General features: G+C 47.5%; 1 protein-coding gene across 1 annotated transcript; it reads left to right on the forward strand.

Annotated features, from left to right (window-relative positions):
* The first annotated feature begins 4,974 nt into the window (after positions 1-4,974).
* On the forward strand, positions 4,975-17,492 carry NKX6-1 (NK6 homeobox 1). Its single transcript, XM_033160907.1, has 3 exons — positions 4,975-5,852; positions 8,310-8,482; positions 17,223-17,492. Exons 1-3 carry the CDS (start codon positions 5,195-5,197, stop codon positions 17,478-17,480), a joined length of 1,089 nt encoding a protein of 362 aa, XP_033016798.1. The 5' UTR covers positions 4,975-5,194; the 3' UTR covers positions 17,481-17,492.
* The last annotated feature ends 6,782 nt before the right edge of the window (positions 17,493-24,274 follow it).

Genomic DNA, 24,274 nt, shown 5'->3' on the forward strand with positions numbered 1-24,274 from the left:
ACCGGGCACCTTACCTCATGCAAAGCACGTGCTCTGCCACTGAGCTATTATGACCCACCCCCCGCCTCCGACCCTATAGGTGGGTCGGCGTTACTGTTTCAGACGGCGACGGGGTAAGGTTGCGAGAAGTCACGGCCAACACTTCTGTTCTGCCTCCAATCCTTTGCGCGTGGTAACTAAGAGGATAACATGCCTTTGTTGTGACAGGACTTTATAGTTGGGCAGAAATTCCACAGGTGGGGGGATTTTCCCCAGGATGGAGGGATGGGAACTTGGAAGCATAACCTGTTGAATTTTTGCTGCGGCCGTTTAAAGAGAGAGGAACCCTGTCAATGAGTTGAGTGGGGAGGCGGCAATCCTAGAAATGGATTCTAGGATTGCCGTATTTTGAAGAGCAAAAAAAGAGGACACATTTGCCAACTTCTGCTTTTAACGATGGGTAGCTATGACGACTCTCATTTTACATACCCAGGAAAAAGAGGACGTGTCCTGGAAAAAGAGGGCATATGGCAACCCCGGTTGTAGCGTCATGTTCCTCAGCAAATTCAGGTTCCTTTGGGTTAGTTGCCACCTCTCCGTTTAGCCCACCTCACGGGGTTGTTGTAAGGTTGGGTGCGTTAGAACCATATCTGTTGCCGAGAGCTCTTTTACGGAAAGGCGCCGGGATAAGAATGGAAGCAATAAACAGAAATATATCTGCCTGATCAGGAACAAACATCCTCTGCTCCACCGAAAGACAAGTTTGCGTAAAGAGCGCAAAGTTTTTGCCAAGCTTCCGAAACGCGCTTGAGTTCCTGCTTTAGCGAGTCTCCAGGACAATGTTACGCTTAGGAGCTAGTCCCCACACGAGGCGGGGATTGCTCGTTTAAACTGGCCACTACTAGCAGGCCTAGTTGGCGACGAAACACAGTCCCCCAGAAAGAAAAGAAAAAAAAAAAAAGACCGCCAAAGCACAGCCCGGTCCACCTCTAAGTCTTTTTCGCTACTGGGCCGCACTTTCCCGAGCGTGTTTGCAGTCAGCTCATTCTTTCCTGTACTGTTGGGGAGCTAAAGGGACGCGTTAGCAAGGGACGTGTTTCTTCGACCAGGGACATATATCAGGAGGGATTGAACGCGCTCACGAAACGACCCAAAAGCAAGCATAAAAACCAACACACACACTCCGCTAAGATCACTAGTGAAACAGAGTGTCGCGTATTTCCACTTCTCAAATCGAGTATTCATGTGGGGCGAAGCTCCTAAACGCTTTTTGATCCGGATAGCGTCGCTTTCTCCGGCTGGCTTTTGAAAGTTTGAAAAGCTCGAACAGCAGCAGCAGCAACAACAGCAACGACAACAATAGCAACAAACAACCCGCGCAATTTATACATCCCGCGGAATATATATTTGCTAAGAACCAACCAAGGCCATACCATCCTCAGATGAACGTCAAGGCGCTCATGAACTGGGAAAGGCGCAATCCTCGCGAAGTTCTGCGCGTCGTTTCCATTGAGAATGCGGGATCCTGCTGCCGTTTATAAACTCTTCCCCTTTGAACCCAACGCGGCTTCCAAAAGAAGCGAACGTGGGCAGGAGGCCCCAGTTTTATAGCATGCACCGTATTACTTTCTATAGGCGTTTCTGGAGTGGCCGGCAGGGATTTTATTTAGGGCATGGGATGAGGAATTGATTGACATGGTGGCTTGTTCACTGCTGGCTTAAAAATAACCCCCACCCCAAATGAAGTACTGTATTTTATTATTCGGGTTCTTTGGTGAGATCTTCATATTCCGGGGTGACCTTGGCAAGCGTTCTCCTGTGTGTGAACGAGTGTGTGGGGTTTTTTTTTGGGGGGGGGGTCCGTCATGTTAAATATATAGGCCTACAAATTCTCCAGTGATATCTCCATATTCTGTTCTGATCCGCGCGTGTGTTGGGGGGAGGGGGTCGTCATATTAAAGATACACGGTTCTCCCCCTCCAAATGATATCTTCATATTCTGGTCGGATGTGTGTGTGAATAGGTAAATGTATAGTAAATGTGTGTGTGAATAGGGGAGAGGGAAGTCGCCAAGTTAAAGAAATAATCAGTCACCAAAACAGCGTTTGAGTCTCTAACCCAGGTGACTAACACTTGCTTGCGTCTGTCTGTCTTCTTTGCAAAGCACGCGGTTGTTGTGTCTGTGGCACCGGGGCTGGTTTGACTTTCAAAAACTGCCTCGCTCTTCTTTTGCTGTTCGGGGAAAACGTGGAGAAAGGAAATGGTGGGGTTGAGGAGCGGGTGGGGGAAGAAAGGAAACTTGGAGAGCAGCAAGGATCCAGGGGAAAGACCCCCGAACAACAACAACAACAACAACAACAACAACAACAACAACAACAACAACAACTCCTTTACGCCTGCCTTTGCCTTACCGCAACCCGTCAATATACGATCAGGCAAGCTGGCTTCCAGTTACGATTGGACGAGCTGGTTTTATTATGTTGGCACACTCCCGCTCTCCCCCCCCCCCCCCACAGACAGACGGACAGACAGACAGACACAACGCATTTAAACAGACGAGAAGTAAAACAAGAGAGCGGGGAAAGGGCTAACAGAAGGAGGGGATTGCTGTACTGTCCGGCTCAGCCGAGAGAGAGAGAGGCGGAGGGGGGCTGGGGTTTCCAGAATCTCTATAGGTTTGTTTAAGGAGCATCACATTCATTTACACAATACTCGGGACGATGGTCCATATGGTACTTAATCAGCCTTTCAAAAGAGGTCCCAGAGAACCAGACGCTGGCCTCCTTGGGATCTGATGCGTGACTTTTTAAATTTATTTTTAAGAAAGCAAAGGATCGACAAAGGTTCTTCTTCGTTCTTTTTTTAAAAAAATGATTTTTCACGCGCTGCAAATCCTCAGATTTATTTGACAAGGAGGCGCTTTCTTCTCCTCTTCTTCCTCCCCAACCAATCAACCCCCCACCCCCACCCCGCGCTTTCCTTCCAAGTCTCCTCCGGCGTTCCAACTTAACAGGGTCCGCGCTCAATATGCAAATGAGCGCCTTTGGCCGGCGCCGCCCCTTATCGAGGGAGGGAGGGCTGGGCTGGCCGCATCTCCCTGCCTCTCTCCAGATTCCTCCCCCACCCCCCACCCCCCCTAAAGAAGGCAGGTCCTATAGGGAGGAGGCTGGTGCCCGCCTCTGCCCCTCCTTCCGCTGCCTCTTTTATTGACGCCTCTCCAAAGTTCTTGTCTTGCCCCCTTTATAGCGAAAGCAGACCGGGAGAGTGATGAAAATGTTTTATTGCCTTGGAGGGGCTGCGTCTTGATCTGTCAGACCGGAGGAAGAGAGATTGAGAAGCGAGGAGAAGCGACGAGAGCAAGACGCACCGAAATCCCAGCCCGGCAAAAGCAGATTGAAGAAGGGAGAGAGAGAAAGGTGGTCGCGATTTTTATTTTTAAAAGGATGAGGCGATCGAGGAGGAAAAGCTAGACCCCGTCCAGCGATGCTCGGGGAGCGGCGAGAAAAAAAGAGCGCACCCGGACCTTCTCCTCGCGTTTAGACGGCCAGAGGAGCGAAGCGAAGCTACAAAATCCGTCCATGTCCCGGGAACAGGGAGCTCTTCTCCTCAGGCAGCCGCGCTCGGAGCCCCAGGCCGGGCGGGAGGAGAGAGCCAGCAGGAGATCCCTTTCGGACTCGGAGGCAGGAGCATGCCGAGGCCAAGAGGCCCGGCTCCCAGGATCCACTGAAGTTCTGCTCCTCCTCGTCCTCCAGCCGCCGAGAGGCGAAGGCCAGGAGTCCCCGCCGTCAAGCTCGCCCGCCGGCCTGCAAGCGCCGGGAACCACAGCCTTCGCCTCGGCTCCGTCCTCGGCCGGAACTGCAGGCACGTCTTGATCTGCTCCTTGCAAGTGAATGTGCATTTCTTCCCTCCTCCCCGCCTCCTCCTCTTCCACCCCCTCCTCCAGGACGGTGATTTTTGTTTTGTTTTGTGGCGGCAAAAGACTAGACGATTCTTCTTCTCCGCCCCCCTCCCCAACGCCCATTTTTTATTTTTGAAAGCTCAGTTCAGCGCATTTCTTCAGCCCCCTCCCCGACGAAGCAGCGAAAGAAGGACTTTAAATACTGAAGGACTTTACCTTTCCCAGCAGGCGTCGTAGCACCCCTGAACTCCCCCCCCCTAAAAAAAACTTCTGCAGTCTCCCAGCTCCCCAAAGCAAGACACTTCTCTCTCTCTCTCTCTCTCTCTCTCTCTCTCTCTCTCTCTCTCTCTCTCTCTCTGCGCACCCGCCCCACCCCCGCTCCTAGAAGGGGGCCGCTTACAAAAACACCCACCTTCTTAAGAGAGGATACCAGTCATTAGATGCCCAGACCCTTAGAACAGTTAGTGCTACTGTTCGCAGTAGCTTGAGATTTTGTGCTCTCCATTCCTTTCTCTTTTTTAATCAGCAGAACCTCCTTTGGCTGGGATCAGCAGAACCTCCAACACTGCTCCCCCCCCCCGTGGCTGCACCACAGGGCACCCCGAATCTCCCCTCTTTCGGAAGAAACAAGGCTGGAATCTCTGTCTCAGCTCCTGGACAACCCCGAGATCTAAACCTTGGGCTCCCACAGACAACCCACTCTCCGCTCTGAGACTCCAGGGTCTGGAGACCTCCCTCTCGAGCGTATTGTCTCTACGCTTCCCAGCTCTCCCAAACCTTCCAGATCGGGGAACCCCTTTTCAAAGCGCCCACAGACCAGGGACCTCTCTCTACAGTCCTAGTAGCAGGAAGAATCATTCTGCTTTCGCAGAACTAGGACTGCTCCCCGCGCCTCGGGCCGCCTTCTGCCCTTTCTGAAAACCCTGGAAGCCGGCCTGAACCCCCAAATCGGGACGCTGCTCAGACCTAGAGCAAGGAACACCCCCAGTCCAGTCCGCCTCCCTTCCTTGTACCCGAATCTCAAGGAACAAATTGCCCCTGCACCCCAACACCAGGGCTTCCTCGCTTCCACAGTACCCCGAGAATCAGGCCCTCCTCCCCTTCCCTTCCAACAGCGGAGCATCCCCCCTCTCTTCCCGCAGTTTTAGGGGGGCTGGCCAGTCCCACCCCCTTCTCTCTGGTTCCCTCCTCCGCCCCCAATAGGAGGAACCCCTCTGTTTTCCCCCCACCTCTGCCGTTCGAATCCCAGACGTCCGGCCTTCCGAGAGCGCAGGGGGTCGTCTCGGTGCAGCCCCTGGGAGGCCGCCCGGCCCGGGGATGCTGGCGGTGGGGCAAATGGATGGCACCCCCCGGCAGAGCGCCTTCCTGCTCAGCAGCCCCCCCTTGGCCGCCTTGCACAGCATGGCCGAGATGAAGACCCCTCTGTACCCCGCCGCGGCCTACCCGCTGCCACCCCCCACAGCAGGCTCGGCTGTTCCCAGTGGACCCTCGTCCTTGTCCTGTTCCTCCTCTTCCTCGTCGTCGTCTTCCTCTGCCTCGGCTTCTCCCTCGCCGCCGCTAGGCTCCCCGACGCCGGCCGGCCTCAAGCTCCACAGCGCGGGGGCCCTGTCGGCGCTGGGCTCCCCCCCGCAGCAGCTCTCCGCCGCCACCCCGCACGGCATCAACGACATCCTCAGCCGGCCGTCCATGCCTGCCCTCGCCGTCTCCTCGGCCGCCGCCGCCTCCTCCTCGGTGGCCTCCTCGACATCCGCCTCGCCGGCCGCCGGCCTCCTGGCGGGGCTGCCTCGCTTCAGCAGCCTAAGCCCCCCGCCGCCCCCGCCAGGCCTCTACTTCAGCCCCAGCGCCGCCGCCGCCGTGGCCGCTGTGGGGCGCTACCCTAAGCCCCTGGCCGAGCTACCCGGCAGGACCCCCATCTTCTGGCCAGGGGTGATGCAGAGCCCGCCTTGGAGGGACGCGAGACTCGCCTGCACACCTCGTAAGTAGCTCGGAGGGGTTCAAGGTGCTTTACTGCCCACGGGGACCCTCTTTCCCCAACGCCAGGACCATTTCACAAAACTGCGCGCAGTGCGCACCCCGAGCCTCCCTCCAGCTAGCCGTCTCCGCCAGTTGCAGCCCTTACCACTAGGCACTGCGCCCTCCCGGGCACGGGGATACTAAGTCTCCATGCGGCTTTTGGACACCGCAGCCCTCACAACCCAGACCCCCAGGCACCGGCCCCTCGGATGGGATGGGGACAATGTCACACAGAGAGAGTCGCTCCATCAAAATCTCCAGGGTTACCCACAGTGGCTGTTACGCACAAAATATGCCCATTGAAGAAGGACTCCGTTGACCTCTAGGGCTTCCTCTCGCTGCCCATCAATTTCCTCTAGCCCTTCCCAGGTGTCTCCATTGGGTACCGAGACCCTCAGTCATTTGGCCTTCAACCCAGTCATCTCCAAAGGCCAACCCGCACGTCCTCTTCCTTAGGCAACGGGCTGTTGTGCTCTCGCCACCAGCCTTTGCGCCTGGAACTGGAGAGCTGGGCTGGATAAGCAGCGACGGGGTAGTTTAACCCGGGATGATATGGTGCATTGCCTCTCCACTTCCCATCTGCTCCCACACACTCATCCATACAGTGTTTGAGACCCATGCTTCCTTGGCACGGCCTTGTCCCTAAACTACAAAACGCTACGCACTTGTTTACAAGGTCCAGGGGACAGTTAAGGTAAGCGGCACGACTCGCGCGCTGCTGCTCTCATCCCTGGCATGCTCTCTGCGGGGTTACAGGAGTTTGAGACACAGTTGCTCTACATAGTTGCTACCGGGACAAACAGGTTTTAAGTAGCAAATAAGTGTCCTCTAGTCAATTTCCACTCCAGCAGTACTTTAGAGGTAAACTTCGGTTTTGCAAGGCAATCAGCTTACTTCTGATACCGGAACCTCGGAGCCACAAGAGTAAAAACTCTTCTGCACTTTTGAGGGGTGGCTTTTTAAAACTGCAGGGTGCGTGTTTTTTGTTTTGTTTTTGCACCAAGTAAACATGCAAAAGCGAGAGCGAGGCCTTGGGCGCTCCTGTCCCCCCGGCTGCAGAAATTGAAGCTGTTCAAGGAAGCTTCGCCCACCGCGGTGATTTTTGCCTACTTCTGCAGTAGTAATTGACTAGCCACGTTGCTTCTCTGTTTACCCCCAGCGGTTCTGAGGATGTATCCGTACTGCCTCTGCTGACGCGCTGGACATTTTTGCTTCTTGCAAAATAAATCAACAACTTGGTTTATTTTAAAAAGATGTATTTGCCGCAAACTCGATCATTTCCCCTTTCCCCACTTTGAACTCCAGCCTAGCGGCTTGTTTTCCCTACGCGGCCAAGGCTACTCGGAAGTAACTCCCATAGTGTTTAGCGGGTCTCACTCCCAGGTTAGGCGCATAGGATCTCAGCAATAGGGTTAAAAGCGACCTGTCACCCTATTCCCCCCTAAATCTAGACTGCAAGGAAGAAAGAAAAGCGTGGAAAGTTTCAGTTATTCGTTTTGGCCCTTTCTTGGAGGAAATTAAGCACCCTTGATTCTTAAACAAACGACTTGAGCTGCAGTTGTATGCAGAGCTTTTGGGGAGTAAATCTAATTCAAATCAGTTTGGTTTACTCTTGAGTAAACAATGTTAACTCAGCTGTGTATCAGTGTATCTGAAGAAGTGTGCATGCACACGAAAGCTCATACCAATAACAAAATTAGTTGGTCTCTAAGGTGCTACTAGAATGAATTTTTAAATTTTGTTTCAGCTGTGTAAGACTGCTACTTGCTTGTTTGGGTTTTTCCTTTCTTTCGTGGCTTTGAGTAGCTTGCGCTATTGAAAATAGGCGGCTTGATTTTTTTAAAAAATAAAATTATCTGCTTTTTGGGAGGAATCTTTGGTACAGGAGCGAGCCTTCTGGTGTCGCAAGCAGGGGCGAAAAAATGTTAATGAACCGCTTGTTGTTCTGTGGAGTACTTCAGATGCCGTATCCTCCTGATCTTTCAAAGTTAATCGTTTCGAGTTAACATTTATTTTCCTTGGAGGAATTTTAAAACCTAAATATCAGTCTGGGAGGCGGAATGGACATAGTATTCAGAAAGGTGAACAACGATAAATTGCGTCTCCGTTTGTGTGTGTGTCTGCAAAACTTCCTCCGAAGGAGATGCGATGCCTAAATAATTTCGGATTCGCACCTGTTCCTAAAATCCAGGTTGTCCCAAACCGTCGCAATTTCTTCAAATCGGGCAGTTTTTCACTGCGGAAACTCCCCTAAGCAGGATTTTAAATACATATATGCCGCACCGCTCAGCGGGACTGTCAAGCGCCGCGTATACATTTATGGCCATTGCTTTTAAAATAACAAATAATAATAAATATCTGTATCTATATATTCCTTCCTTCCTTCCTTCCTTCCCCTCCTGCGGACCCTTTCCTCCAGATCAAGGCTCGATTTTGCTGGATAAAGACGGCAAAAGGAAGCACACAAGACCGACGTTTTCCGGCCAGCAGATTTTCGCTTTGGAAAAGACTTTTGAGCAAACGAAATACTTAGCCGGGCCGGAACGAGCGAGGCTCGCCTATTCGCTGGGGATGACCGAAAGCCAAGTCAAGGTGAGAGCAGCAGGTCAGATAAGAGCCGATCTCTGCGGGGGGTGGGGGCCCTCCGCTCCTCCCCGTCTCCCCCCCCCCCCCCGCCCGCCCGCCCGCCCCAGCCACTGCTCAGTCTGGGCGGGAGAGTGTTAAAATGCGGCCGATAAGAGGGAGATATGGATGAACAAAAGGGATCGGGCGCGTGCCCTCCATATCGCTTTCATCTTGCAATGGATAGAGGCGCTGCGCGCGTGCCTTTCGTTACCGCATTGTTGCCGCCGCCGCACGGATTTTGAAAGGCAGGGGAAAATATAAATATAAATATAAATTCCAAGCTGTTTCCCCCCCTAATTTGTAGCTTTAGATAAATATACATAAAGAGTAAGGTACAGCTTTTTCGTTAATGATTTATTAATAATAATATACTTGCTAATTATAATTATAGCCATGTTGAGTTTACAAACTGGCCCACAAGTACATTTTTTACCTATTTGGTTGCAGTTAGTGCTATTCCAGGCAGTACCCCCACAAAAATGAAAGAAATAGAAGACTAAATGTTCTCATTTCCAATGATCCTCTCCCTCCTTAGCTTGTGAACATTCTTGGCCATCTCTTACTTCGGAAATAAGTTGTAATAAAATGAAATAACTTCTGCCCTTCCTAAAAATAAAATAAAATAAAAGTTGTTCTCGATCGTGTTATGATTTGGGAGAAAAGGCCAACTAAATATTTTTTTATGGAAATATATTTATGACTTGGGGCGAAGTGGGGTTAATATCCTACCGTTAAGGGGAGAATTTCTTTCTTTTTTTAAGGATCACGATCCCAAACACCGTTGAGAACCATTGAAAAGAGTATAGGCGTCCCGCTCTTTAATGCATTTACTCGTGAGTAAATGCCACCGTGGATAAAGGGTCGTGTATGCAAGGGAGATGAAAGGAGATTTTTTTTAGAAAAAGGGATTTCGACAGAGTGACCTCCCACCGGATGGTGACTATTTAAGTGAGGAAGTCATTAAGAGGAGCAATTTCTGGGCACAAAGTTTCGCCCAAGTCCAATGAACCTCGCGTCACTCGCGGTGGGAGTCAACGGGGCTACTCCGGTGTGTGGATTGCTGCAGCTAATTTAGTACTGCTTTCAGTACAGCATTAATGACGGCAATCATATAAGGCGATCACGTTGGATTCGGAGCTCCGTCCAGGGGCATTAAATCTAAGGGTAGTTTTGCCACTGACACCAGCTGGATGGTGGTGGGTGTTTTTTTTCTTTTCTTTGTTTGTTTTTGCACCTAGCACGTATTTATTAGACAGGGGTAGCCGTGTGAGGTCTCTTCCAACCAAAGAGTCTTGTGACACCTTGGACTTTATTATGGCATAGGATATGCTTTCCTGGACCAAAGTCCACTTCAATCAGATGCATAGATGGACTCCAGAAACCCCAACCTGATGCCATAATAAATGGGTCATTCTGTATTATTAGATTAATTAGGTCCGTGGGCCAGAAGTCGTCCCCCCACGGTCTATTTGGAGCCACAAAACTATATTAAAGTACCAGCAACATCTAGTATTCAGCTGTAAGGCAACAGATTTGAATGCTGAGTGATTGGGTTGTGGTTCTTACATAGAAAAAAGTGACCCTGAGGCTGCATTCAAAAGCCTTATTTTATACATAACTATGCATTTATACGCAGCATTCTATGTATATCCACAAAAGGAACACGGAAATGAAAGCGAGTACTCCAGTGACATCAGTAAAATGACAATCCTGTATTTTCGGATGAACCCTCATAGGGATTTATTTCCCAGTAAACATGTGTAGGATTGTACTGGAGGACTATTGAAACTACAACCCTATAGTCCTGGGAGTAAGTTCCGTTGAACTTGGTGGGGCTTACTTCTGAGTAGACACGTGTAGGGCCGCACTGTAGTGGTCGCAAAGTTTGGTTGCGCGTAGCTTCTCTCCCTTGGCTCATTTGAATTTTTAGGACTGTTTTTAGCACGTGTCTGGAACCCCGGGGCCCTTCACCATCGTTTGAGCCATAGAGATCCATTCCTTTGAATGAGGAGGCAGCAGAATTAGCAGGCATATAAAGTAGATTGAGAGAGCCCACGAAGGCCTCCCTTGATTGTGTTTATATCAATGGAAAACGTGGAGATGCCTTGTCGCAGAGTGTAATGCGAGTACAGTGTATCTGTAGGGTTTCACACCCACCCACCCCGTTCTCGCCACCCCTTTTTCCAAAGGGAAAATTATCCGGACAACGTTTGGAACAAATGTAGCTTAACAGATTGATTGTGTGTGTGTGTGTTCGTGTTCAAAGAGGGTGTGTGTGTGTGTTCCTTTATAGATTGTCTCTTCTTCCTGAAGTTATCTAGAGACCCTCATTTGTCACTGTAAATATATGGGAAAGACCGTGAATAAATTACTGTAGTCCTTGTATGTACAAGGAGCAGAAGCCCCATCTACTTATTGCAGTGAGCTTGGGGAGGGGGGGGAAAAGTGTATTGTGCATCAAATGTGTATTGTGAACATGACTGTGCAGTTATGGGGAATTATTATTAATAATACATACATACAAAAATAATTTCCCTTGCCATGTATCAGGCACTGAATACTTTCTTAAGGCTACTTTCCTAAATTTCTGAGCAGATAGATGTATTATTAGAGAAATGTATTATTAGAGGTGATGGAATGTGTTTGTTGTGTACACCGTAGCTCTTATGGACTCATTCTTCCCAGAGAAAAACCTGCGGGACTCATTTAAATCTCATTGATTCGAACGGAAGTTAAGCAGCACTAACTTTTTCCTCAGCCAAATGTGTTCATAATCTCCTGGACTAGATAAAAGTGTCCCATTGATTTCAGGGAGACGTGGATCCCAATCCTATACATATCTAATCCGAAGGAGATAATATTAGGTCTGATGAGGCTTGCTCCCAAGTAAGGCTATAATCTTACGCACTTTCACCTGGAAACAAGTTCCATTGCAATCAGCTGGGCTTACTTCTGAGTCCATGCGCACAACATAGGTGCATAGGGTTGTAAGATTTACTCCCAAGTAACCCTTCACAACGTGGCAGCCTTTAGTGTGAGCAATTCTTTCTCACTGAGTTCGGTCTACAGAAGTTCCCTTAAGACAGGGTCATTTGTACAAATGTAGTTAGATCTAAAAGAACAACAGTCCTGCCATATTTTTTTTTTGAGAAAGTGTAAAGATATTAATTGTAGAGCTGGGGTGGCAGGGGGAGTTGCAATGGTTACTTTTAGCATAGTCTACTTGAGTACCCTTCTTTCAAACCACCCGGTGCTTGGGATTTATAGACCTAAGAAGGAGGAGAGCTTTCCCTTTGAATTACTCTTAAGGAAAGCAATAACAAATGAGGATGCGCATATTTTGGTGTGACAGATTGGGGAGAGGGGAGTGCAGTGCAGCTTGGTATATTTTTATTTTAGTCTGGAGGGGCGGGGAAAGCAAATAATCAGAGAGAGAGAGAGAGAGAGAGAGAGAGAGTAGTAAAACAAATAAGGGAGAAGAAAGAAGAAGTGGTGTGTGGATGTAGACTTTAGCAGAAAATAAAAATCATAAAATGAGAGGCAATCCACAAATTATTATGCAAAAGCTTGTTTTAGTGCACAGATCAACATTTGCTTGTTTATGACAATCCTGCCCGCAGCTGGGTTGCTTAACTCCCGCTGTCTTCAACAGGAGTTAAGCGTCTTATGTGCAGGGTGCCAGCCCAGCTCTGGGTGCTCCTTTGGACAAAATGTCAAAGAATGAAACAAAGGTATGGGGAGCAGAGCCTTTAATTAAGATGTTAGTGCAGCAAGGTGGGGGAAAAGCTCCTTAGCCCCAGACATAAACATGCTATTTCTGGGCACCACCCACCACAGTTAAATACTTTTGCATGCCATTGATTTGAATAGAAGAGAGTCAAGCAAATCCTCACCTCTACTATTCGAATCAATGGCATTTAAAGGTCCTCAGAATGTCAGCTAGATTACTGTATGTTAATGGTTGTTGTCACAATTTATATACAGCACAACCAATGCCCGGGACATTTTACAGGCCAAAGAAAAATTGGCAGCGCGGTTCTCTGCCCCGAGAAACCTACAGTTTAAATTTTGCCAGGAGGGTGGTGGTGTGGGATGAAAGGAATGGGGGGAGGCAAAATAAGGAAAGAATGTAGCGTGACTTACTGTTTACTCAGAAGTAAAACTTAGTCATAGTAATAGTAGTGGTAATGCAGAGGATTGCAGGAGGGTACAAAAACTAGGAGGTTAATCTGGCCACCCTAACATAACCACAATGAAAGTACTGAGAACGACTTATATTAAGCATTTACACCGTTTTACGCAATAAATCACTCCAACACATCAACATGACTTCTGCTATAACGGCATTGGCGATCACATTATGCTAATATTTGCCTTCTTAATAATAACTCTATCTTGCGAAAGCTCCGTAGTCTTTGGAGAAGCAATTGTTCTCATGCAGAACAGCAACAATAAATGAGTTTGTCTGTCCTGATTGCTAAGTGAGTAAGTAAGCGAATGTTATAATTTCCGTGGCAGCAATTACAATAGCTTTGAGGTAGTCACAACAATTATGGAACGGACAGCAATTATATTGATATAATTGTTAACACTGATGGGAATCATATGCTGGTGGTTTTAAAAGCTGGCAGTGAGAGTAACTATGCTGCGGCTATCAAAATTACTATTATCCATTTGTGTTTTTAATAGGGGATTTATTTGCAGCGGTACGAACTCCAATAATTAAAGAATGCTAAAAGATCAGTGCACACTGTACTATGGATATGAATAGTCATTTGGTCTATTAGTCCAAAATATCATTCGTGGCAGCGATGAAATTGGGATGCCCGGTGGCATCATTTTAACCTCATTTACTTGGGAAGTCCCATTGATTCCAAGGGGACTCCCAGGACTACTCGATTTTAAAGCTAGTAGCTCTGAATGGGGACCCACACGCATATCAGAAGACATCCAGCCTTATTCATACTGTGATGTGCATAAGAATAGCCATGCAGAGGCACATCTGCTCGTGCATGCACGAGAGAATCCTGCAAACGGATCTGCCTTGTTGGATCGAGGAAGTGCATTTAGACTACAGGGTTGCTGCTCTAACGATACTAGCCATGCAGTCATTACATTGGGTGACACCAAACAGCGGTCGCTTGGTAGTGTTCGTTCACAGTGCCACTTACACTGGCAGGGAAAGGGGCACAGTCCTGCCTACTGGCAAACTCCCTTAGGCAAATCTCGCCGAAATGAATGGGAGGCAGTAGTGCAATTGGGAAGGTAATGCTAGACTCTGGACTCTAATTGTCTTATTGGGTGGGGAGTGGATGCACTCCTCAGAATCTAAGGCTTAGATGATGGTGTGTGTTTTTCCACTTATTTTAAAAATGTGATAATTCAGACCATCTGCATGTTTGACTTTCTGGCTCAGTCTGCTAGTGGGGGCCCTGGGCTTGTTATTTGTATTCTCGTCTACTGCACTAAGTTAGCAAATGATCTTAAAATAACAGGTAAGTTCCTAGTAAGTTCATGAACATGACCAAGAGCTGCTTGTGTTGTTGTTGTTGTTTTAATTGCTTTACCAGGGACATCGCTCAACAAATTATTGCCATAAGGGTAACATAGCCAATTCATAGTTGGTCATCAAGTTTTAGAGTGATATACGTCTGTTCTGGAAACTGCACATCATTCACAAGTGTCCCATTTCGGCTGCCTAAATCCATTGCAAAGTATTCACCACTGGAGGCATCACAGTCAACTGCAACATGTTGTATGTCCAACCTGCATGACTGCCCCTCCCAGGCCTTGCCCAGATGCCACCTCCGATGGAAGATGCCAATCATTGCCCTCCCGTTCATTTTTACAGGGTCTTCCAGAGAAGCAGGTGCGAGTGGATCATGTCCAAATCATCTCAAAGTGAGAGCTAAATGTAGCATCTCCAGCATAGAGATACATTAGGACCTGACTCAATGGCTTTTCAAGAATGCTTGCAAATGTTGCAAGTGTGTGTGTGTGAGAGAGAGGGTGGAAAGGCCTAGTATCACACATGCCACACACGGTTTCTGTAATATTTGTTTTGACAATCTTTTTTTTTTTTTTAAACTCATTTCTTTCAAACCAGGCTTCCTCAACCTTGGCCCTCCAGATGTTTTTGGCCTACAACTCCCATGATCCCTAGCTAGCAGGACCAGTGATCAGGGATGATGGGAATTGTAGTCTCAAAACATCTGGAGGGCCGAGGTTGAGGAAGCCTGTTTTAAACCAACCAAGGGAATTTAACAGACTTGGGAGAAAAAGAGTCTTTCTTTGTACTATTGTTACCCAAGAAGAATATTTAATAAAAATATATTCAGAACAAAAACACAGACAAATGAATTTAACCAAGTGCCCCAGTAACAGTTGGAATTGGTGGTCGTTATATGCTCAATAGGCAAAATGGTGCTAACTTTATGATGAAAGATTGCACAATTAAAAAACAGCAAAAGCAGCTTTGGGTTACTGCAAAAGAAAGTGCCTTATACCAAGACAGGCCACTGGGCCTTATAACTCAGGGCTGTCTACAATGAGTAGAACATCTCTCCAGTATTTCAGGCATGAAGTATTCCCCAGTCTGCCCTGAAGACACTGGGCATTGAACACGGGACCTTGTATATGTAGAACATGGTTTCTACCGCTCCCCAGTTTAAGTTGATTTGTTCAAAGGGGCAGGGTCATCCCTAGGGGTTGGTTAGGTTGGCTCCCACCAGGGCACAGGCCCAGGGGGTGCAAAAATTGTGCCCCTCAGAGTGGCCAGGAACCTGCCTCGCCACCCACCTGCTGCCTGGAATATTCCTCCGCTGCTCTGAGTGGCAAGGCACACAGGTTTCTCTGAGCACCTTGGCAGAGGAGCTCAAGAGATGGGGTAGGGGGCATTGATACAGCTCCTTGCCAAGGGCACAAGGCGGCCTAGGTATGCCTCTGCAAAGGGGACATTCCCCTCCCCCCCCCGAAGTCCTTCTGCACAAATCCCATGGCACATGGGAATGAATGAGAACTAGGCAAGGGCCCTACTCTTCTCAGCTCCCATTCATTTCAGCAAGGCTCACACAGGAGAACTTGTAGTGGCTTGGACTCTTGGGCAGGGAGCACTTATGACTGCAAGCAACAAACCCAAGAGTAAACCCCATCACTTTCACTAGCACTGACTCCCAAGGAAGTGGATTTATGATCCTGGTGTGGAGGGCTGCCTTGCCTTTTATTTTTTTTAAACTAGGTTGGTTATTGGCCACACAGTTGATTATTATTCATTTTTAACCAAATCAGCTTCACATGGTCTTTACTGAGATACCGGCCGCGTGGAAGCCAATAGTTTGTAGAAGCAGCTGTTGCCAATGCTATAGGGTAGCTAGTGCAGTGCCCTCCAGTCGTGGAATTATTAAAACTAATACAAAATAATTTCAGGAAGGAGGTGTGTTTTGGGGGAGCACAGATCTATGGGCACAACTCGTTATTTACACTCTTTTACCAGTTTGCCAGGTACAGGCAGGATGTGCTTATGAAATAATACGTTCTAGATGAAATAGAATTCTAATCTCTATGTCCATTACATACAAAACCAGGGGAGCATACACTACTTCACTTTGCATATAAATGTTGGTACTTAATTTCCTTTAATCAGGATGTTTATGCTGGTTTTTTTTTCTCCACATGTGCTTTTTAGTACAACGGGGACACTCGTATGCACTGGTGGTTTTTAGCATGAAATCTTAAATTATTTGGATTAATTAACAAGGTCGCAGGTGGCAAAGGACTGAGAGCAATATTTTCATGATGGTCTGAAGTCAATATGGTCTTGCTGCAGCTAAGGAGGGCTGGAGGGAGCCCTGTGTAAGCTGTCTTGAACTTCCATTGGGAGAAAGGCAGGGTGGCCCCCATTAGGGTAGGACTTCACTATTGACTTGCCACATTTTGAAGTAATGCATACTGGATAGCTCAGTCGGTAGACTTTGAGACTCGGTCTCAGGGTCGTGGGTTCAAGCCCCACACTGGGCATTGCAGGGGGTTGGACTAGATGACCCTCGAGGGCCCTTCCAACTCTACAATGCTATAATTCTATTTTGCCATCTAAATAGGTAGTGGTGAGACCATCAAGTTCAAATTGTAAATTTGCCTAACTGCACCATTGATACGAACTAGTTGAACTAGCCATTCCATAATTAGAGGTTGCAGTTTTATGGAGGCACCGTTTAGGCAGATGATGCTCAGTCAGGAATTTCTAAAGTGAGGTGTTGTGTGTGGTTTAGGGAGAAGCCAGACAAGTTTCGCACTCTCCCTTTCTTTCTCAAGTCTATGTGAATTAATTTCCACTGAGTTTAATGGGGCTTGTTCCCAGGTATTTAGGTATTACCACTTTAAGCTGCCTCTGTTGACAGGTGAGCACAGAAGGAACTCAGAGTTGCGAGTCACTCCTGATTAATGGATTAATCCAGATTAAGAGTGCATATGCCGGAGTCTTTTGTGAGGCCGGATCCCCTCCTTCCTGCCTGGTTGTGTTTGAGAACCTGAGAAGCAGGTTTAAATTCGCACCAGCGGATGACAGAGCCATCGAACCGACCACTCCGGATTCATTAATCCGTATCGAATTAAAAACTGTGTCTAAACGGAACTCAGGTGGTTTCGCAAGGGGGAAATTGGGTATCTTGCTTGACCTCGTTTCTTTTGCTCTCTCCGCGCCCTTGTGCAGGTTTGGTTCCAGAACCGGAGGACCAAGTGGCGGAAGAAGCACGCGGCCGAGATGGCGACGGCCAAGAAGAAGCAGGACTCCGAGACGGAGCGGCTGAAGGGCGCCTCGGAAAACGAGGAAGACGACGACGACTACAACAAGCCCCTGGACCCCAATTCGGACGACGAGAAGATCACGCAGCTGCTGAAGAAGCACAAGACCGGGGGCGCCAGCGCCAGCCTCCTCCTTCACACCTCGGAGAACGAGGGATCCTCCTAGACGGCAGGCGGGGAGCGAGCGGGAAAAGGAGATCCCGCCCGGTAGAAGGAGAGCGAGAGGCCCCGATCTCATCACCCATCCATCCCCGACGGCTGCTTCTTCCACGACCCTGCACCCCATCCAGACAGATGTACAGATCTATTTTTCTACCCAGAGAAGAAGGAGAAGAGGTTCCCCGACGTGTTTCAGTTTTGTTTGTTGCTGCTGCTGGTGGTCGTGGTGGGGAATGACTGTCCGCGGGCCGGCTGTGCGGCCCCCGCTTCCCTCCCTGATTCCGCAAAGGGGATCGGCGCCGCTCGACGGCTAACTTCGTTCTCCCCTCTCTGCCCCCTGCTGGCCAGACTCAGAACTACATCCGTGGGCGACTGTAAATAATGAAAAAAAAGCGAGCGGACTTATTTGACTGTGAATATTTAACGTGTACAATACTTTGGTTTCTTGTTCGTTTGAGTGTATGTGTGTGCGCGCGCGCCTAGAAAGAGTGCGTTGGCTGTTTGCATTTCCTTTACTCCTCCGTGTGGCTTTATTGGGGAAAAGCTCGCTTCTAAAAGTCCTTCTCTTCGGTTTCAGTAGTGAGATTTGTGGCAAATGAAAGCAGGTAGGGATTTATTTTCTGAAATAGCTCATAATTGTTCTCCTGTCCCTCTCCTTCGCTGGCTGCGCAATATTTCTTATGGGTGCCAGAGTTGGGGCTCCGAAAAGGGAGACGGAAGGAAATATAACCAGTTTTGTTTCAGCGAATCGTCTTCTGTCAGTGTAAGAATAGGCAAGTTTGAGGGTCACACAGGAGTCTTCATCAGACAGAAGCAGAATTTTGTGTAATGTTGGCATTTGCACAGTTGGCTACAGTCTCAGATTTGAATTTAGTCGCTCTGCTCCCCTGCACACTTCCTTGGAAGCGAGATCCTTTGAATTCATCTAGATATTCTTCCAAGTGAATGGCTACAAATTTTCTTTATTTCCCCCCAGTTTTAATTGAGTCCTAGAAAATGAAGCTAATGATCTCTTTAGCTGTTTGCCAAGCATAAAATGTCCCTTATGCCAGATGCCAATAAAGCTATTTAATTACTAGCATCTGATTTAATTTAAATTTAAATTTTTTTGTTTGGTTTTTTTTAAAGCAGGCCTGAGAGAGATGAATATTTTTAAATGGTTGACCATACCTGTTCCCAGAAAAAAAGCATATTAAATTTGCTGTGGAGATTTGTTCCAACTTCTTCCTGCTCTAAAAGAAATTCCCCCATTCATTTTAGTTACTGTAATTGACTTTGAAAAATGTGGAGTATTGGTCTCCCCCTTTTGTATAATAACGAATACTGTAGACCGTCCACCCCCCCTTTCTTTTAAAAGCTAATGATAACATTGTATTAGCATCTTAACCTTTTATTAATTTATATGAAAACAGTTCGGTTTGTAAAGAGAACAGCAGTAACAACATCCTCTGCAAGACCAGTTCAATGCCATTGCACTTTGTTTTTTGTTTAAAAAAGATAAAACAATTAAAATCAGCGACAAAACAAAGAAGTCTCTTGCCTGGAAGAAAGAGTGGGGGAAAGGGTGTGTGAATATAATGCGATCTCGTCTGAGGTTAAATAAAAAAATTGGTCGTGCAGAATCTGATCAATTATTTTGTGGCTTTCTACACTGTGCAAAAGCAATTAAAAAAGAAGCCAAGCATCCTTTAAAAGAGAGAATTTGATAATATTGGAACAAGTGGTTGCAATATGTAACTTTCTGGGGAAGGAAAAGTTTCGTATTTTCCGTATTTATTCACTGATGGGCCGTTTGTAAAACAATACATTGCCGGGCATTATTTATTTGGATGAAACAAGGAGGACGACAGCCGCGTAATATCGCGTAATTCCCATGCGGAGTGAGGGAAAGAGTAAATGTTGCAATGATACAGGAGAAGAGAGAAAGAATTTGCTACTGTTAGATATTTCCTATACTGTATCTGTTTAGAAAGATAGAATTTCCTACTGAATCTATAACACCGGCTGCTTATTTCTGATCAATACGATTTTAAAGTTTGTGCCCACTCCCGTCCCAAAACGAATTAAAGAAGGACTTACAAGAAGGATGGGAAACATCTGTTACCTGTTATATGTTCATAGAATCATAGAATTGGAAGGGACCTAAGGGTCATCTAGTCCAACCCCCTGCAATCTCAACTAAAGCATCCATGGCAGATGGACGTCCAACCTCTGCTTAAAAACCTCCAAGGAAGTAGAGTCCACCACCTCCGGAGGGAGACTGTTCCACTATCAAACAACTCTTACCGTCAGAAAGTTTTTCATCAGCCTCCTAAGGGCTGATGGGAGTTGTAGTCCAGCAACATGTGGCAGGCCGCACGTTCTCCATCTTTGGACTGGTATTACACAGTCAGCACCCACATCTAGTTAAGCGTCCAAGAACCTAAGTGTGAAGGAGCAAGATGTCCCCAAAGCCTAGCAAACACACTAACCAGAAACTAACCGTGACAGAAGCCAGAGCGCACGGAAACGCCATTTACCTTCCCGCAGCGGTACCTATTTATCTACCTGCACAGGCGTGCTTTCGAGCTGCTAGGTTGGCAGGAGCTGGGGCACAGCAACGGGAACTCACCACCGTCGTGCGGATTGGAACCGCAGACCTTCCAATCAGCAAGCCCAAGAGGCTTAGTGGTTTAGGCCACAGCGCCACCCGCGTCCCTGTATGTCTTGGTCCCTGTACGCCTTAGTAGAAGACTTCCTCGAAAGGTGATGGGCAGTCTCCTTCGTTGGAGGGTTGGCTGGGCCCATCTGTCAAGGATTATATAGTTGTGATTCCTGCACTGCAGGGGGTTTGACTAGATGGCCCTTGGGGGTCCCTTCTAACACTTATGATTCTTCGTGGTTACCACCTTGCCTTACCATACCTTACCACCTTGCTGGAGAGAAACAGGTCTGGGTCTAGGTCAGTGCTTGGGTGAAAGTGACCTCTTTTGGGTCCACGTCAGAGAAAAGGAGAGATTGTGATGTAAGCCTTTTAATATTATTTTAAATCTCAGAACCAACACGAAAAATTGGGACGGGAAAGACAGTGATGTCTTTAGTGGAAGAGCAGACCTCCGCGTTCCCACCTGTCCCCCCTAGCTTAAGATTTCCACAAGGGGTGGTTTAGAGGCAAACGACCAGAGGGATCAGGGGCGCAGGTAGCTAATTTCAGATGCTGGGGCCTCGGTTAATTCTTCACTTTTTCCAAACTCTGGAACAATGAGGGTGCTGCTGCTGCTGCTCATTCTGCTGGTGGGCCCCCGGGAGAGCTAGACTTCTTTCTGATCGATGACAGTCCGACGGGACGGGATGATATAGGGCCTTGGCTCAGTGGAAGCGCATTTGCTTTGCGCGCAGACGGTCCCATGTTCAATCCGCGGCGTCTCGAGGTAGGAATGGCAAAGCGCATTTTTCTGAAGTATTGGATTGAGCTGCGCTGAACACGCGGGTTTCTCTGCACCGAAACCTGGTGACGATCCTGCCGGGCAAGCGACGCGCGGGGGGATTCCTCGCGAGCAAGGAAGAGGCTTCCCTTAGCGCTGGGGAAAGCTTTCTTGGAAGAAACGAAACGCAGACCAGCGCCACTCGACGCTCTCCGCTCCAGGGTCGCATTTTAAAATGCTGGAAATCGAAATCAGGGCTTCTTCCTCCTGGAAGTGGCTTCCTAGTAGAATCTTAGAATTGTAGAGTTGGAAGGGGCCCCGAGGGTCATCTTCTAGTCCAACCCGCCCCCCAATCTCAACATGCGGCCGCCCCCCATCATATTTGAAACCATACCAGACCCTGCTCAGCTCGGTGCAGGTGCAGAGCATGCCAAATGATCACATTCCCAGCCATAATCATAATAAGCGAAAATGATAGTTTTTAGCAACATTATTATCACAGCAAAGAACAACAGACTTATAGTACAAAAAGAGCAGACGCGACAAAGCAACAATTAATAATGATCATCATCATCATTATGACATCAAAACATCCCAAACTTTAACCATGAGTTAGGAACCTTTGCCCTCAAATAACACTACAGGGGTATTTTCTCTTTGAACCGGAAAAAGGAAAGTATGAATAATTAGGGCAGACATTTGGTTCGATCCCTCTGCGTATTTGTTTGAGCGTCAATGTTCCGCCCAGAGTTGCTTACAACATAATTTTTTAAAAAACCACACACACATACAAACCAACACCATATAAACAGTACATAACAATGAGGAAAGTGACATACTCGGCACTTTAAAAAGTACTTTAAAAAGCAGCAACCATTTTTACGCGGGTGCAAGGGCAAGGAGCCTTCATTGATCAGCAACGAGATTTACCGGGTGACCCTGGGCCCGTTAGTTCCTCAGCGTAACCTGATGAGGAGAACCACGCTCGCCTAGCTCTCTGCAGGAAAGGTGGGCTATTAATGTAACGATAAAACAACGGAATAAATAAACAATGGGACTTACTCGTAGGTAAGTGAGTAAAAGATTGTACCCATACTTGGATGTAAGTTCCAGGAGAGCCAATTGAATTCCTAAACGCTGCACTTCTCTTGTCAAGCGTTTATTCTGGTTCAAAATTCGAATCCTTCCTACCCCCCAAATTATGCATGGAGCCTGTCCCTCCCCACTTGATCTGGTTCCAAATTGCAGTTTTTATCAGCAATTTCTCACCTGCAGTTTCTGACCCCTAGATTTCTGCACCAGAGAGGAGGAGTGGGAAACTAACCTTAGAGCATAGGGGGAAATAATAGGCACTGGGGATTCAACATCTAACTTTTGGCTGCTTTTGCTTTCATCTTTCCAATTCTCTGTTTTTACAGATAAAGTGGAATGTGCACATAAAGCAAAGTTATTTATACGAATAAAATTTTACCTTGCCTTTTGGCCTTCTCAAGGACTTCCAAGATGAGGAACAATGACAGTGAATTATAATTAACAATAAAAACAGGAAATTGAAGAACAGAGCCAGCTAAGATCTCAATATATGAAATTTAAAATCTAACGTTTTCCACATTCCCAGTCACTTTTTGGTTGTTTGATACGACAACAGCTGGTCTGTGCTGATGCACATTTTATAGGTTTTGCAGCTTTTTTATTTACTAGAAGTGTTGCCCCAATCTCCTTAAAAGAATCCCAAGTTATGTACTGCCACCGATGCCCCAGATGCTATAAATCATTGCATCTATTTCCAATGCTCTGGCTTGAATGCCATTAGTTATCTAGTCAAATTGGAAACACCCTTGTGTGAGGAACCAGCAGGTCTGGGGGAACCCATAGCTTTGCAGAAATGCAACAAATATTGGTGGTTTAAATTTTTTTTTTTTGGCAGGGTGGAACGTAGGACAGGAATAGCCCACTGCAGACTGAATCTACTGTTATGCATTTATCCTTTCCAGAAGGCCTTTGTGCAAGCTAATATCTGCTTAACATGCACAGAAGAGAACGAGCTTCTTTTGAATGTATGTTAACCCCCTCTCAAATATTTGCTGGGGCACAATGATTCCAAACAGACCTCAGAACCAGTCCAACAATGCTTAGACCAAATAACACTAGCATTATTATTTTTTTGGTTAAAAAATACATAAAGTCAGTGGTGAATCTTGACAGTAAAAGCCACAAAAGATGATAAGCATGAAGAACACTGGCAAGCTTATGCTTGCCTGGAATGCTTAAAAGGGAGATAAATTGTGTCCTGTAAGAATATTCTGCATCCATGGGGCAACTGCAAAAAAGACCCTGCTTTTTTTTTTTGCGCCCACCTTCATCAGGAGTACTTTTAAACAGATCCACCCAGAAGATCTTTTACAAATGAGGGTTAGGCCTAGAAGTGTACACCTGAAACATGGCACTTGCCTTTGCAAACAAAGACGTAAATGTAAACACATTCCCCCAACATCCCTTCACTACGATCTGGGAAGACACAGTGAAAAAAAAAGCTTTGAAAACTTCAATACTTACAGCCTCTGGTGTTACCTAGCCTACCTCACAGGCTTGTTGTGAGGATAATGTGGAGGGGAGGAGTGGTGGCGGAGCTTCATGCTCCGGCACCAGGGGGCAGAGACCAGGCAGAGCAGGGCTGGCGCGCCACCCGTAGGGGTGTGGCGTGCATCCTGGGGGCGTGGCACGCTGCCTGTGGGGGCGTGGCGCCCAGCGCGGGCAGGGAGCCACCTGCCATAGCACTCCACCAGGATTGCGCTGCCAGGGGTGGTGCGCTCCCCCCACAATCCTCTTCTTCCATCAGTGGGGAGGAGCTGTATACAACCTGGAGCTTTTTGAAGGAGAAGTGGTATGTAAATATAATAAATAATGGGGAAGGACTCTTGGTGTGAGGATTTGGGTGTGCAACACGTCTCAAATTGTTTTTGCTTGTGAAACAATGAAGTGTGTGTCCCTTAGGATGGCAATCTTGATTTGACTGAGGTGCCTTGCTTTCACTGTTGAGTATAGGGTGTTAGAGGAGGGGTAGAACCTCTAGTGGGGAACATGTCATGCTCCTTCTGCGATAGTTTGTCCGCCTTTGGACAAACTATCACCAGTGGCTCCGTTCCTGGTGTGGAACATCATTGCAGTCAAACCAACAATTCATGTTTTGCCAGATGGGCACATGAAGGGGCTGAGACTCACAGAGCTTTCCTGTAAAATTTGCTAGAGAGAACTCTGTGAGATCACTTCCTTTGTCTGCCATGGCAGGAAGTGGTAACACTACATCCTTCCTACCTGGGCAAACTCCTCCCTTTTTTCACCATGCTTCCAAGCTGACCACATGTGCATGTATGTGTTCTGCAGCTCAGACATCATT

Source organism: Lacerta agilis, chromosome 9 (assembly GCF_009819535.1).
Source record: "Lacerta agilis isolate rLacAgi1 chromosome 9, rLacAgi1.pri, whole genome shotgun sequence".
In the NCBI taxonomy this organism is placed as follows: domain Eukaryota; kingdom Metazoa; phylum Chordata; class Lepidosauria; order Squamata; family Lacertidae; genus Lacerta; species Lacerta agilis.

Excerpts from the sequence above, each read along its gene's own strand:
- NKX6-1 (XM_033160907.1), top strand. The coding sequence starts at position 5,195 with ATGCTGGCGGTGGGGCAAATGGATGGCACCCCCCGGCAGAGCGCCTTC. Across the intron at positions 5,853-8,309 it reads GAGACTCGCCTGCACACCTC|ATCAAGGCTCGATTTTGCTG; the intron begins GTAAGTAGCTCG and ends CCTTTCCTCCAG. Across the intron at positions 8,483-17,222 it reads TGACCGAAAGCCAAGTCAAG|GTTTGGTTCCAGAACCGGAG; the intron begins GTGAGAGCAGCA and ends GCCCTTGTGCAG.